Below are 16,733 nucleotides of genomic sequence, written 5' to 3' on the forward strand. Positions count from 1 at the left end.
TTCCTATTAGGGCATCGTGGGGGGTGATGATGCTCGGCTGTCTATTCACGTTCCAGGGTGGGATGCTAAATGCTGGTTGGGACCTTTGTGAGCACAGGAAGGGCACGTGGACGACAGGCTTCACTGCCGGGCAACCTGCTGGGCCCTATCTGGGGGAACCCAGAGGTCTTCGGTCTGGTCTCTTGGTCCAGTCAGGTGCCTCCAGCCTCCCGCCTGGAAGAGTATAACCCGGCTGCCAGTGTTCTTGAGAGCAGAATGGGAGCAAGGCTCAGCATCCAGTGAGTAAACTGTCACCCAGCCTCCTGCTTTCTCTCGGGGGACATACTCTTTGTGGAGTAAGTGGAGGGCCACGCCCAACTAGACCTAAGATGGAAAAGATAAACCCCTACCTGCCTCAGAATACTTGATCCCACTTAAGACACAAAGATGACAGTGTCCCTTCTCAGGGACCTCTTCTCAACCCACCTCCCAAAGCTTCCATTCAAGTAGGCGTCTTCTAACAGAGAGAGAGAAAGGGAAAGACAACTGCTGATGGCAAAAGCCGAGACAGAAAGAACTGGGGAGGAAAAAAGGGCCTCGGGGACTTCCCTGGTGGCGCAGTGGTTAAGAATCCACCTGCCAATGCAGCGGACGTGGGTTTGAGCCCTGGTCTGGGAAGATCCCACATGCCACGGAGCAACTAAGCCCGTGCGCCACAACTACTGAGCCTACGCTCTAGAGCCCGCGAGCCACAACTACTGAGACTGCGCTCTAGAACCCGTGAGCCACAACTACTGAATCCTGCGCGACCAGAGCCCGTGCTCCGAAACAAGAGAATCTCCCGCTCATCGTAACTAGAGAAAAGCCCACGCATAGCAACGAGGACCCAACACAGCAAAATAAATAAATAAATAAACAAACAAACAAACAAATAAATAAATAAAAAATTTAAAAAGAGAGCCTCGGTAATTATGAGAAGTTCAAAGGTAAGCTGTATTACAGAAAAATCTGTGAGGGAAAAGAAGATAGGTGAAGTAGAGACGGGAAGAAACAGGAAAATTCCGCAGAAAGACTTTTCTGGGCACGTTGCCAGTAGGTGGGTGCAGGGGTCTGGTGGGAGTGGATGGGGACATGGGAGGGGCAGGCCACCAGGGTGAGACAACGGAAAAAACACATAACGGACACCCGTTAGAACAACTTAGCCAAGGATTGAGGCTCCAGACTCTGTATGACCCATTCCAGAAGCTCCGTCCCTCCACGCCCACGTGCTCCGACAATACAGGAGGATGGAGGCTGCGGTCACCCCTGTGTTTGTGGAGGGGGAGGGGCAGACCTGTCAGGAAATGGAAGGGACTCCAGCCCTGAACCTTGAAAATTTTTAAGAAACCACTCATGGAAAAACCCACACTAAACATAAATGTTCTTCCCTGGGACATATCCATAACACACTTTTTAAACCTTACTTGGTCAAGAAGGACCTGTACTAACCCAAAGGGACCCCATCCCCATGTGCAGGCTGCCCCTGCATACTTTCCTGGTGGCTTCTTCACTCAGAGCTGACCCCATCACTGCCTACACGGCTACTGCTGCCCCACCCATCGTCCTTGGGTCGCCAGGAATCATGTGGTCTGTAGGTGGTCACCTGAGTCATGAACAGATATGTGGTGGAGGAAGAAAAAAAGCAGCAGCCCAGCTGAGTTACACCCACTGGCAGTGAGTCAGCCATGCCTATCTGCCCACTCGGACTAAGCTCTGGTATCTCCCTTGTACTTTTCCCACTAAAGGACAGACTAGAAAACACATCAGAACCAAGCACGGTGGATTTCAACACTGTCTCCACTGCCTCTATTTCCCACAGTTCAGAATTACTAAAGACAACACAAGCAAATGACCACCATGACAAAACCTCCAACTTCCAGGGCCTGAGAAGTCAGTTTTCTAGAAGTGGAGAAAAGTTTACTGTGATTTTCCAAAATGTCATGACTATATATGGGCGGGTGAAATGGAAGTGGGATGCAGATGGTTTCATAAGGTATTATTGCAAGGAAAATGGATTACAACCCTATGAAGGGCAGCCATTAGAGAAGCAAAAGAAAATTAAACAAATCTAAAAAAGAGCCATTTAGCCTTTTTTGCAAGCTGCGGCCACCCTGCTCGCTTCTACTTGATACACATGGGCAGTTCTCATTAAGGCAAATTGCAAGCGTGCAACAGAGGGGGAACAGAACACTGATACAACAGCCAGCGGAGCCAGTCTGGAGTGAAATGTTTATGCTGAAATTGCAGGCGTCTCCCAAATTGCCGAGATGTGCCAGTTGCTTTAGGTTTCTGATAAAACTCCATCTTTTGTAAAGTGGGTCAGCAGAGAGAGGAAAATGAGTTTGGATGATGGGCTCAGCTCTGTAAATGACTTTGCACCATGACCCCCCAACCACACCCACTTCAGGAGGTGGATTTGTTGCAAAGGATGGGATGTGCTGTAACCATTTCCTAGGCATAGTTTCCAGACAACACCAAAGGGGCTGGGAACCCACAACAGAGGCTCTGTAGAGCTGGAGAAATAAAGTATGATTGCATACAGGAAATGTTTCATTCTTCCTCACAAACAATTATCACTGCATCAGCCCAAAGAAGAGAAAAGAAAAGAAGCACAGGCAAGAAAACTGCTGGGGAGGGTCTGTATTAAGGCACGCATGATGTTTGCTCCTTGTCCCATTGGAAGGCTGGATGTGGCCTCGATAAATTCTTGGCACCAAATGGGCTGGTGTTTGGTACTCACTCAGAAGGTTGTCTTACAAATGAGATATTCTGCTGAAGACCATGGAAAGCTTCAAACCCTCTCCGTTACGAAAAAGGGTTTGCTTTACCTAAAGTAAACTGGACTTGCCAGCTAATGCCACATAGCAGTAAGAAAGCCAAGCCTTCTGGCTCTCTGCTCTCAATCAACACTGGTTTTCCAAATGCCTGTGCTGTTCTGAGACGGCTGAAGCAAGGAGAGGGTATGCTACCTTCACAGGGAAGATTTCCTGTCCAAAGCCATCCAAACGTTCCACCTCATTGATGTACATAAGCTCAGCTTCTGCTGGCAGGATGCCACTAAAATCAAAAGAGCATCAAAGGAGGAAATGGTTAAGAGCAATAAAGTCAGTGGAAGATCCTACCCTCCTGGTGGCAAATTCCAGAACTGTGGTTTTAGTTCTGGGAAAAGCCATTGTCACCCAACCAACTGTGCATGGTGCATTACTAAGTAATGCATTAATATATTCCTCAGTAGCCTTTTACTCAACAGGGAATAATAAGAGGAAGGTAAAGTATATAATTAAGAGCCACAGCCCTATAAACACTAAATAATTATTCCAGACATCCTGGTGAGTAATGCTGCCTGCTTTAAAAAAAAAAAAAAAAATGTATTTTTCTCCCACCTGGGAAAAAAATCTCCACTGCTAAAAAAGAAAGAAGGAAAAAAGGAAGAAAGGCAAAAGTTTATGAGGATGACATTTTGGGAGCCAAGTAACCAAGATAAGAGAAGAGTCTAGGACCACTGCACATGTCCCAAAGAGCTCCACGTGGCCCTGATCAAGCTCTCAGGGATGCCTCCAATCTCACTCTTTTCCCTCCTGACCTTGACTTTCCCACCCAAAGCAGCTCTTGAGGTCTGCACTCAGCAAAAGCAGTCCCAGGCTTCCCAGGTCTGGCAACAGTTTTAGGAAGGTCACAGAGAGGAATTCCTCTGGCCAACAACTCCACATCTGTGTGGGCCAACTGGTGTGAAAGAAAAAAAGGAAAAAAGAAAAAAAAAACGAAAGGGAGGGAGGGAGGAAAAAACAAAAGGGAGAGAGAGAAAAAAAGAAAGGGGAGTGGTAGCACAGTTTTCAAATCTACATGCACTCTCAGAACAGAGCTGAATCACTTGCTACAAGAAACAGGACTGTGTTGACTCAAGCCTGGGCTTGCGGGGAGGGGCCGAATGTCTCCTGCCTCGGACAGGACGGTGGCCACGTGCTGGGCCAGGCAGCCCCCCGCCTTACCTGTGGGCTTTGTGTTCTTGGGCCACCTTCTGTGTCAGCTCCTCCAGAACAGCTTCTTCCAGGGCCAAATCCTATCAAAATGGAAAGCAGTTCAGGTCACTTGCTATTTTGCTTGCAAACCTTAAAAGCTCTCTTTTTTCTAGAAGTTGTTCCTGATTAGCTTCACTTCCTCAGTCTCCCTTTACGCCTTTGAATTAAAGGTTGTCATTTTTAGGACAGAGGTTCATTTTTACTTTTGTAACAGGGCTCTCCACTATAACAGGCTATTTCAAGGCATATTTGGGGTTGCCATCTAAATTCTGGAGGATCTGGGAATAGCTCTTTTTTCATTTACCTTCTTCTTCCCTATCTGCCTGCCTCTTGGACTTTTATTAAAAATGCTTTGCAAGAAACAGAAACAGACTCACAGACTTAGAGAACCAACTTATGGTTACCAGGGGGTGGGGTGGGGGGGAAGGGATAGTTAGGGAGTTTGAGATTGACGTGTACACACTGCTATATTTAAAATGGATATAACCAACAAGGACCTACTGTATAGCACAGGGAAACTCTGGTCAATATTATGTAACAGCCTAAATGGGAAAAGAACTTGAAAAAGAATAAATACACGTACACGTATTGAATCACTTTGTGGTACGCCTGAAACTAACACAACATTGGTAATCGACTATACTCCAATATAAAATTAAAAGTTTAAAAAAATGCTTTGTAAGCACTTACACGTTTTTAACAATGAGGATATACAGGCAAATGAGTTTCCAGGTCACCATCCCTTCCAAAGCTGAGCCCAAGAAGGGACTGTGCCTGGCCTTTTTATCCACCAGCACAATCCCAGCAAACTAATTCAGAGCCACCTGAAGTCAGAGCTGGCTCATTCAGAGGCTAGTTGATGGGGCCTTGGGAGCAAAAGAGGCCACGACCACTCAACCGCCTCAGCGGAGCTCCAGAAGGTAACAGGTGGGGAGCTGACCAGCTGGTGTCTCGACCAACTGAATCCCAGGCCCCTGGACCAGTGCTGTGCTGGCTCCCATGGGATTAGAGTCAACTGGACACATTGCTTCCCAACTCCCCTTCAATGACGGCGGGAGTATTTAAAGGGCTTGTTAAACATTTAGCAGGAAAATGAGATGGAGTCTGGAGGAATACATCCAAGATGGGGAGACCAATCAGTTCCTGAGACATTGACAGGCATGGAGATTCTATAGCTCATCCCATCCCTTTTGGTGGCTCCAGCCCAGATGCCTCTGCCCTTCCCAGGTGCAACTTCCACGCCCCCTAGGCTGGTGAGCACCAAGGAGGGCACAGATGTACTCCGTCTTCCTCTGAGCTCCAGAGGGGGCGTTAGAAGGGGGTCCGAGCTGTGTGTCCCCGTGAGCCTTCCAAGGCTCATCAAAGACACTTGAAGGGGGGACTGATGTTTTCACAGAAAACATCCAGAATGCCTCATTCCCTTGGTTCTAAACTATCATTTATATAAAGATTACGTCCAATTTAACAGCTTTTCATAAAACACTACCCCCAAAAAGGTACACCTCAAAACTGCAAGAAACATCCCATCTCAAACGATGCAACTGGAGAAAATCAATATTTCTTAAAGCTGGAACATGCGAACATAACTATATATTGGAAATTCTATAGCTCTGCAGATGGTCCTGAGAAACCTTAGAGAAGACGGAGGGAATTGCTGGCAGCTCTCATTTTTCATGTGTTACTGATTAATTTGCTGTTTTCTGTTTAGCCATCCACTGAAACAACTCAAGTCCATGATAGGAAACAAGCTCGATGTTTTCAGTTTTATGCTGTGGAATCACAAAGATGCCACGTGGCTTAGGAATCCAGCTATGTCTGTGCATCTAGGTACCGAGTATTAGGAATAACTCAATATTAATTTTGAAAAGCTAATAAAAGGCATGTGGCAATAGAATAAAATAAAGATAACTGAAGATCAAAAAGTGCTCCAATAACTGCTGTCTCCTACTCTGAAAGAAGAAAAAGTCCGAAGGGACCTCTCTGCTATTGTACTCAACCCCACCGCCTCCATCTGTGTCTGGGGTCTCCCTGAGGTATGTGGTCCCACCACAGGGCCAGGCGAGAGTGGCTGCACTCGGATGAAAAATGGCAGAGAGAGAGCCTGCACACAGCTGCACACCTGGGGAGCGCCCTGTGTACTTAACTTTGTTCTTTGCTCGGCTGCAGAAATGCCATTTGACAAATTCGGTTACTTTATAAGATCAAACACAGCCATTCATCCCATCTTCCCTCCCCCACCAAAGGAATGCATTCTTCCCTTTGAAAGCTCTAGTGGAACCAAGCAGAAAGTTTGCAACCTTCCATGGCTCCCCACTGCCTACTCAATTAGGTCAACACCTGGGCCTGGCATTCAGACCATTCTTCAGTGTGACTCAGCCGTCCCTTCAGACCTCTTCTCTCAAGGGTTCCAGACCTCAGGCCGACTCTTCCTAACACAAACTGCTTTCACGTCTCACTCCATCTTTCAGGTCTTGACACACCTACCACTCCCTGGACAGGGCTTCCATATTCTCTCGCGTGGGACAGAAGCCTTTCCCCCTCTGGACCTACCTCTTCCGCCCCGTGTGTCTCTCTTAGAGTTCTTACCATAGTCTACCTATTGTCTTTCTTACATAGTTATTTGGATACTCATCTTACCCTTTATCCTTGTCTCCCTCCCTCTACTAGATGACAGGCACCTAAGGTCAGCAAGCAGCAAGCCTCCACATTGCCTCCAGGGCCCATCTCAGGGCTTTGAACAATGCCAGCTTATAAACTCTCAACATACAGTAGACGATCAATAAACATGGATTGAGCTGAGCTGAGCTGAGCTCAACATGCAACGTGTCAGTTTCATATTGTCAAGCGAGGGTTTTTTGGTTTTGTTTTGTTTTAATTTTTATTGGTGTATAGTTGATTTACAATGTTGTGTTAGTTTCTGCTGTACAGCAAAGTGAATCAGTTATACAGATACACACATCGACTCTTTTTTAGACTCTTTTCCCATATAGGCCATTACAGGGTATTGAGTAGAGTTCAAGTTACGCGAAGCCGCTGAATGATAATCTATGCACTCTGCTTGTCCTCTGCCTGCTCACATTTCAAAGTGCATAGAGTATTGTTGCCTGGAAAGCACAGTCTTCAGCATCCTGTGCTTGCCTAGCAGAGACAGAAGAATAATGCTGAGGACAATAATAATGTGAGGACAACGATGACTATGATGACAACTAAATAAACACTTACTGAGAATTTACCATGTGCCCGATTAAGTCCTTCACATGCATTCTCTCCTTTTAGCCTCACAGTCAGATTAGGCTTGTTATCCTCATTTTTAGATGAGAAAAGGGAGGCTTTGGTTAAATAACTTGCCCAAGTTTGTACAGCCAGTAAGTGGCATAGCCAGGATATGGGCACAGAACACTTGACCCCTATACTCTAAACCTCCTGACCACAGGCCACAGGGTATCGAGGATACAACAGGGGTCAGGGTCGTGGGGCGGAGGAGAGGATACATGACTGATGGCAGAAGCCCAGGAATATTCACGATTCAGATATGCATGCTGATATCAGCTTCTGCCACGTCATCCTGAGGGCTGTCCAATAGGACTTTCTGGAATGATGGAAATGGTCTATATCCAAGCTTTCCAGTACAGTAGCCATGAGCCACATGTGGCTATTGAACATTTTTTTAAATGTAGCTAATGCAACTGAGGAACTAAATTTTTAATTTTATTTAATGCTAATTAATTTCAATTTGAATGTAAATAGCCACCTGTCACTAGCAGCTACTATACCAAAGAGGGAAGTTTTAGATCCAAGGACAACAACATCAATATTTGTCTGGCATAGTGAGACTGAATGAGGTCTTTGCTGTTTTAATATCTGATTTGCTTAGAGCCCAGCGGAGACATGGTCTTATTCTGAAAAAGGTATGATACACAAAATAACTCCTTTGCTGCTTTACAGAACTTTAACCTGCCAAAGCATTTTACCACCTACAAACTCATACATCTCATGCTCGAAATCACCTTTGAAAATTCTCCTGATCCCTGCCTAAAGGTTATGTGATAAAGACCTTTAATGAGAGAAAGGTAAAAAAAAAAAAAAATTGTGAAAAATTATCAACCCAATTCATTGTCTCCATTTGACACAAACATACACGTTCTCTAAAATTCTAAGGTATCACTTTCACTTTCCTCCCGCCGAGCACACCAGAAAACATCCTGACTTTTGAGTGAGCTTCTGAGATGTTACAGATATTGACACCAAGTCCTATGAAGAACTTCTCTGCTAAGTAATATGCTAATCTCTTTGAATGGAGGTTGATTTAATCGGTGGAATTAATAAGGCATAAAAAACAGCAGGGCCAGCAGATAATACTGCTATTATCTTGGTGGGAAGAAGAATAAGGAGAGAGCTATTCATAAAAAGTTAGAGATTTTGCAGTATTTCCCTAACCTAGAAGAATAAGGTTAAGTTTTCGACCACTTTAGAGAAAAGGTAACCCTCGTACACTGTTGGTGGGAATGTAAACTGGTGCAGCCACTGTGGAAAACAATAGAGAGGTTCCTCAAAAACTAAAAATAGAACTACTATATGACTCAGCAATCCCACTCCTGGGTGTATATCTGGAAAAAAAAGAAAACACTAATTCTAAAAGATACATGCACCCCAATGTTCGTAGCAGCAATATTTACAACCGACAAGCTATGGAAACAACTTAAGTGTCCATCAACATATGAATGGATAAAGAAGATGCGGTGTGTGCATGTGTGTGTACGTGTATGGATACACACACAGTGGAATACTACTCAGCCATTAAAAAAGAGTGAAATTTTGCCATCGGCAACAACATGGATGGACTTGGAGGGCATTATGCTAAGTGAAATAAGTCAGACAGAGAAAGACAAATATTGTACGATATCGCTTATATGTAGAATCTAAAAAAATACAACAAACTAGTGAATATAACAAAAAGAAGCAGACTCACAGATATAGAGAACAAACTAGTGGTTACGAGTAGGGGAGGAAGGAATGGGAGGTACAAATTACTGGATATAAGAGAGGCTAAAGGATGTACTGTACAATATGGGGAATACGGCCAACATTTTGTAATAACTGTAAATGGAAAGTAACCTTTAAGAATTGTATAAAAATTAAAAAAAAATTTTTTTTAAGTTTTGGACCAATTAGATTCATCTCATCACTGACACAGGAAATAACTGCCACCTTACTTACCCTAGTCTCTCAAAACTTAAAACCTTTGTTGCCAGACCCTCTACTTTCTCCCATATGCCACAGTAGTTTAGATGCCAAGCTCTGCCCACTGTACTTCCAAAATGTCTTTTGCATTGCTTTTTTGTTTTTATCTTCACTGCCAACACCTAATTCCTGTGTCTTGCCGAGAACACCACAACAGATTCTTATCTGATGTCCTTCCGCAAACGGTCTCATTACTCTAATCCAGTGGTCCTCAAAGTATGGGGTCCGCGAACCCCTGGACGGAGCCCACATGTTCTAACTCCTCAGATGTTTCAGGCTTCTCTGCCACCGCTCCCCTCCGCACCCCTGAGCGGCCGTCAGACTGGCCAGCTGACTCCCACCCAGTTACGCAGGCCGCCTCGCCTCTGCTCCTCCTCCGTCTAGAGCATCCCTTGCTCCTTCCGTCTCTGCCTGCTGCAATGTTGCTCATTCTTTAAGGTGCAGCTCACACACCATTAGTCTTTCAACCTACCCTCAGTTCCCAAAACAGGTAACCTCTCCCCACATAAAATCCCTATCATACTTTGTTACACTTGGATTTGCATTAGGATTTTGCAAACTTCCTATTGACTCAGCCACTTTGTCGTCGCCCTGAGAACAAGCACCGTTTCTTATATAACTTTAGCCCTCAGGGGAAAAAAAAGTGGTAAATGCTCGTGATTTCTAAAATCAGAGCCGGAATGTTGGAGTGGGTATAGCCTTTCCCTAAAATGGGTTTTCAAATGTTTTAACTTTCCTCCTGAAAGCTCTTCTCAATTACTCCAAAGCTACCAAAAAACAAACAAAAATACTCCAGGGATAAAAACCTAGCCTCATCCCTAATTTAACCCAGGAATAAACATTTTACTCCATGGATGCATTCAACAGACTTTTATGCATGCAAATTATGTGCCAGACAACAGTGGATGAGATAGATAGGGTCCCTGCTTAAGGACCATAGAGCTGACATTCCAGTTGACAATAAAAATGAAAGAAAGAATGAACACGTTCAGATACTGAAAGAGCTCTGAAGTACACGCATAAAAGGGCAGGAAGTGCCGGATGGTTGGAGTGTATAATACAGATGGTCAAGGAAAAGGAAGGCTTCCCTGAGGAGGTGGTATTTGAATAAAGACCTGAATGACAAGTCATAAGAAGACCTGGGGTCGAGCATTCCAGGCAGAGGAGGCACAGTACAAAGGCTCTGGGATGGGACCAAGCTGGGTGTGCTCAGAAAGGAAGACAGAACATAGTAGTGGAGGCTAGTGTGATGGGGCTGGAGGCAGGGACGTGTCTTGAGGAGGTAAGAAGAGGCATCTTTACCTTTCTCAGTGTCTTACAAAACTTGTCCCTACTTTATAAATGCAGGGACATTCTCCCTAGGGAATATGTGCGTAAATTCCTCTGAGATTTTCAAAGGAAAGAATTAAATACCCAAAGAAGGTAGAAAATTAATTAAGAAAAAGGAAATTACACTTACCATTGGAAATAGCACATATTCTCTGAGGAAATCCTGAGAATCAAACTGATTATAGTCTCCAAAATCAGCTGAAAAGAAAAGAAGGGGAAGGAGTCTTTATTATATGACATTAAAGATGGAATAAAATAGGGTAAACTTATCACCACATTTACTCTCGCCACTTTATCCTACTTCTGTACTATTATTAAATAAAAACAGTGCCAAGATGGGTTTGATGCTACTACCACTTTTACGTAGCAATAATGTAAATATCAGCACGCGAGCACTGCTACATAATTTTCTAGAAAGAATGGGGAAATTTGAAAGTGATTCCTAAGCTATTTTAAAAAGTTAAAACAAATCTATATTTATCTTTTTATTAAATATTCACCAACACATATCTTAATAATATCTGCCAAGGGGACTTTTTAACTCAAGGTTAATTTAGAGAACTGAAGAGCCAAACCCATCTGCATCTCTTCATATATTTGCAGCTGGAAATTCCCACTGTAAATCACCCTTGGCAAGCATCCTTGCAAATTTTTACACCTTCTAAACAACTCCACATGTTATAAGATGCCCAAAATTCTGTTTTGTCCTATTTTCATCTCACAGTTGTAAGTTTGAGCACATGTAAAATGAATACAGTGAGCCTCTATCATAAATCTATAAGTGTCTTGCTTCTAATCCTACTTGCTCTCAAAAAAAAAAAAAAAACTCATAACAGCATGAAATTTTAATTTCATGAAAATGTTTAGCATCAGGTAGAAATGGATTCAGGTATCTTTTAGGTAACAAGAGCTAGAGAGTGAGGGGATCCACACAGAAGGTCAGTGTAAAGACGTTACCAAGAAGGCAAAGATGCACCTACAAGCTCAGCACATAACTAATTACAAGGTGAGGTACTCAGGAACACCAAAGATCGTGAGCTCTGCCTGATTCCAAGGTCAGTTATCTGTTGTCATATTTCATCACAACTTTTATCTCTGTTGACGTGGCTTTCTAACTGCCCAATAAGAGTTCTCAGAAAAATTATTTTACAAATATTATAGCTAGAGGAGGTTTCATCAGACTGAACAGCGAGCTTCAAGGACCCAAGGAAAAGGGAACCCAGAGTAAGTTCACCAACCTCCTTCAGCCTGAAACTATCACTAGGGTCCTCCAATATCCAGGATGCCTGTAATGAGCCCAATGATTAGAGTGAGAGGGAAAAAAAGAGAGTAAGTGAAAAGGAAGCATTTTAAAGGAGAAAGACCCAATTTGAAGACGAGGGACCCATTGGATTTTCTCTCTCTTCTCCCCATTAAGGGTGTCTTCTCCACTGTTTTAATGATTTTTCAGTTATAACCACGGATGGTTTTGTTATATCGTTCTGGGCATTGCTCCTTCCCCTTCCAGCCTTTAGGTGAACAGATGAGATACAACATATTTTGCGTACTTCCAATCCACAGGGTAACAGGAGAAGCTAACTACTAGGAATCATACGTCCAACAAAAATCGCTAACCCGCTAATATCCCAAAAATGAAAGATATCAAGGAAAGGCTGCCTCTTTAGACATTTCAAACCCAAAAGGTTTAACTTCAGTGCAGTTACAGATGGGAAGTTCAGTTCTCAGCTTCTACAACAACAATCCACACAGCAAGGACTTGGCGGCTGGCAGGCTTGCGTTTGGACAGTACCTGATTTTAAAGAAAATCATGACTACAAGGGAAACTTGTCTCTCTTTAAAAATTATACTTTTATCTTGTTTTCAACATGACTAAAGACAATGAAGCTACCACTCAATAAAGAGTAATGTATAAATATATGTAAAAAATTACATGGTGTGTTACGTAAATATGTGTAACAATTTAGAGAAGATAAAAACATAGGTGTCTGATCAAGCTAAGTAGGACAAGTTGAAAGATAAATGTACTCTAACACACATTTGTTGTTCCACATTACAATCTTGCATTTTAAATTTCTCTCTTTAACTGTGTCGGAATAAATTACACTATAATGTTTTAGGCTCTCACACTTGAAACTGATGTGAAAGTCACACAGTCATAGGGTCAAGCCACAAAATATGACCACGTTGGGCAGTGAAAAAATTCTAAGAAAATGTTCCACCAACCCTGCAATGTAGCTTTACTTAGAGGCGGGATGAAAGCTGCTGTTTCTTCAAATAAAACTAAAATTATACAAGCATGAGCAATTTGCAAACAGCTTTGAGAAATCCAACATCCTGTCTCCAAAAATCACTACCTCTGCATTTTTAATGTAAGATACCTTGAAATTAAAAGTGAGAGTTACTAAGGGATCATTAAAGTAAATTTAACTTTTCCCTCTGAGAGGCCAGCAACACCAGCATCCAACAGAAGATGGACTGTCACACACCGGTCCCCACTCTCTTACCTTGCACAGCTAAGCCCGCCAGCCGGATCACCTGTTCCAGTGTACATCGCAACCGCCCTTCAAGCACGTCTTTTTTGACTTGCAGGTAATACTGATATCTGTTCATGGAAACAGAATAACAAATAACCTTAAAAACACATACTTGGAATACATTCCCACGACATCGATGCCTCTGGATGTGAAACCTTGTGTACACAGCAGGATACACAGGTGATGTCGATAAAGGTCAGGTCTATAAAAGATGGAAAGTGACCTCTGCCTGTGTTTATCTTTGTTTGATGTGGCAGGTGCCACGTCCCGTTCACTCTGAGTTCGAGAGTGTTCTCATCACATCATTTCACTGTGGGCCGGCAGGATGAACTACTGATAAGGACCAGCTCTTCACAACAAGAGACCGAGAACGAAAACGCTCTTCCACACCTCGACGACCACAACAGCGCAGCTGCCAAAGCCATATTCAACAGTGTGTGCACTCTTGAAAAACTTCTGGAAACACACCATTTCTTAAACCCCAAGGCTTGGGAGAGTAGAAGACAAATAGGCCAAATCATTGAGAATTCTGCTAATGCACAGGATAAAGCTTTTCAGAGCCAGGCTCACCCTCCACGTCTGTGACTCACAAAAAATCTAATCAAATGTGATACGGAGCCTTCCAACCCAAAGTACGTCCTCCAAGCAGCAAAGTTCAGACGGACAGAATGCGCCCATACACAACATCAACCTCAGACTAGACCACTGTTCTAGAAACTAATACAGTGTTATTGTTTCCTCGCCAGTAAAATCGCACTTAGAATTACCTAAGCACTTAGAAATCTCCTTACCCCAAACCTTTACATCCCAGGACTCCACTTCCTTTGACCATACTCCTAGAACACAGCTACCTCTAGAACAGTCACGCTTTTTAGGCATTAATTCTTGGCAAATGCTAACAACCTTTTTGCTCCTGGTAACCATAACTCTGTACTTCTTCAAAATTTTGGCATGTCAATCAAGGGAACACAGGAGTGACCCAAAGTCCAGCTCTCTTGCAGAGAGGCAATCAGCCCTGAGAGCTAATTATTGCTGCCTCTACCTTGATATCATGGACATCATAACATATCAATCCAACACCTATTTCAGCAGAAGAATCAGGCTCGACAAAATAGTCTCTACTTCTCTCCTCTTGGGTTTACGGGACAGGGTAAAGACAACCATGTCTGTCTCTGGTGGGAAAACCTACACTCAAATTAGAAGGACCAACACTCGGAGTTATCTAAAGTTTTTTTTTAGTCAAACTTAATGTCTAATAGAAAAACAACCTATTTTTCCTACTACCATTCTATCTTTCACCTAAAATATTCAAAATCATTTTACTGGGCCCAGTATCGAATCAATAATTTGACTTCTTGTCAATATCAGTTGACTAAATCAATAAATGTACATAACAAGTACCTTGACTGCTTTTCAGAGACAAGTCCCTGGTACCTGTAGAAAACCTTTGTGTCCACTCACCGCTCTGAGCTCAGTGGACACTGCCCTGCCCTCACCTAGTCATTATATCCTTAGCTGGTTAGAGGCATCATGGATTCTAAATCCCAACAAATAGGAACAGAGGTTTCATATAAGAACTTGTGATTAAAAATCTTTTGTTGGTCATGAAGTGGCAGGTCTGCTGTTTCTGCATGTGCACGATTTGGAGCTAACACTAGATAGGATACTTTGAAAAATCCTGTGAAGTTGAAGGCACCACCGTGTGTGTGTGTGTGTGTGTGTGTGTGTGTGTATTTTTTCTTTGTTGAGGGAGTTTCTGGCAATAATATATGATAGAGGGAAAAGGGGAAGTCATGACCCGCCTCTTCATTCTTCATAGGAGAGAATCACAGTAAATGAAAACATTTCGAAGCAATAATTGTAAACGAATTAAAAGAAACAGCGTGAGAGTGAATCAAAGTATTGAAGACTAAAGAAACCTGAATTGCTGCAGTTAAAATATGCCATGTTACCTTCTGGCTTCCTTTTTTCCCCTGTTCACTAAGATCAAGTCCCCAAGCTCTGGCATATTTTTCAAATGTTTCACACAAGGTGAGTTACCATCACGGAAGGGTGGTCCCATACATTCCCATGATCCACGTGCCTGCTGTGTGCCTGCATGTCTCCCATTTCAAGGGGAAAGAGACAGCCAGCCTGCACATGGCAAGTGCCAAGGATCGCAGGTTCCATGGTTTCATTCAGCAAACCAAGAGCTCCAACAAAAATGCTTTACACTAGCGCCTTTGCTTCAAGGAGTGTGCACCCTATCGAATCCAAGCAAAGCTCAGGGCTTTTATAACCTTACTTAAATAACAGATTTATGCCTAAAAACATAATCTAATGATGCACACTATTAGTTCATCTCCTAGGAGAAAGCTCAGTAAAACCTGAACTGAGAGGGAAACACAGGCTTCAGAAGCTTTCTTCTCACGCGAAGCTACAGCACATGTTTTCTGTTGCGCCCTCCATCTTCCTTCATGGTTTTTCCTCAGCACCCGCTGCCATGCTCTTTCCCTGTCCCCAGCCTGGTTCTCGGTTTTCCTCTGGCACCTGTCTTGTGCCTCTGGGCCAGTTCTCCGGGAAACAGTAAAAGGTCCACTCATTCATGTGAGGAAACTTTTCCTTCAAGAGACTTTAGGAATTGCCTGGGAGCCATTCATGGAAGATCTTTTATGTTTATAACCTAGCCAGTTCTCAAAAAGGAGAACACCTTCCTGTAGAAACCCAGGCAAGCAAGGGGGTCCTTAGTCATCAAAGACCTTTTAAGTGCCAAGAGTTCACTGTGAAAGCAGATAGATCTTTGAAGAAGAGCCACTTAGAATCTGAAGACCATACTTTCAAAACTGGGGGAATAAGAAGAAAAGAGGGATGACGAAAAGTGTTACCATCATCCTATGGCCAGAGGAGCCCGCTGTGTCTTTCTTCAGAAAAATTAAAGGATATTTAATTTTTTTGTTAATAAAAACAAAAAAAAAACAACCAAAGAACTAAAAAACAAAATCTCACGATAGGAAGGAATGTTAGTGTTTATTAAAGAAAGGTACAACGGGATTCTAAAAACAACAGCAAGAACAACACGCACAAAACCCAAAAACCCAAACAAACCAGAAGACACAATTTCAAGGTGGGAAAGCATGGTAACGTTTGTCTACACGTCCGTCCTATTCAAACAGTGTTTGAAACTCTTCTACATGCATTCACTCCTCCGTATCTGGAGTTGTTTCGACTCATTTTCTGCTCTCCAAGCCCAGGAGACAACATGGATAGTAACGAATATTCATTAAGCACTTCCTGTACGTCTAAGTCGGCTAGATGCCGAGGACATCCTGGAGAAGTCTAAGACAGTCTGCCCTGCAGGGATGCTCACCATCTCTCGGGCCACTGCTGTCACGTTTCTCTCTCCAGTGCACTATTTAAGGGTTCAATGTTTAAGAACCAACGCGAAAAGCATCTTAAAAGGTGTTATCCTAGCATTATCTGCCATAGCTAGGGCCTTTTACACGTCACCTTGGAGGCAAAAATGATCAGCTGAGACCTTGGGAAATATAATCCACAGCACCCAGCAAAACAATAGTTATAGTTTTCTTACCCTGTTGATCCCAACTTTCATCCA

The 16,733-nt window shown here is 43.2% G+C and overlaps 1 protein-coding gene across 2 annotated transcripts in view; it reads right to left on the reverse strand.

The window, feature by feature from the left end:
* Positions 1-16,733, reverse strand: part of PTPN14 (protein tyrosine phosphatase non-receptor type 14) — a 173,014-nt gene that overhangs the window by 42,382 nt on the left and 113,899 nt on the right. For both annotated transcript variants that reach the window (XM_061187519.1, XM_061187518.1), the window contains 4 exons: positions 13,112-13,209; positions 10,738-10,805; positions 4,008-4,078; positions 2,988-3,075 (listed from right to left, as the gene is read on the reverse strand). In XM_061187519.1, coding sequence (XP_061043502.1) covers positions 2,988-3,075; positions 4,008-4,078; positions 10,738-10,805; positions 13,112-13,209 — 325 coding nt within the window. The remainder of the gene's footprint in view (positions 1-2,987; positions 3,076-4,007; positions 4,079-10,737; positions 10,806-13,111; positions 13,210-16,733) is intronic.

The sequence above is a fragment of the Eubalaena glacialis genome, chromosome 3, assembly GCF_028564815.1.
Source record: "Eubalaena glacialis isolate mEubGla1 chromosome 3, mEubGla1.1.hap2.+ XY, whole genome shotgun sequence".
Taxonomy (NCBI): domain Eukaryota; kingdom Metazoa; phylum Chordata; class Mammalia; order Artiodactyla; family Balaenidae; genus Eubalaena; species Eubalaena glacialis.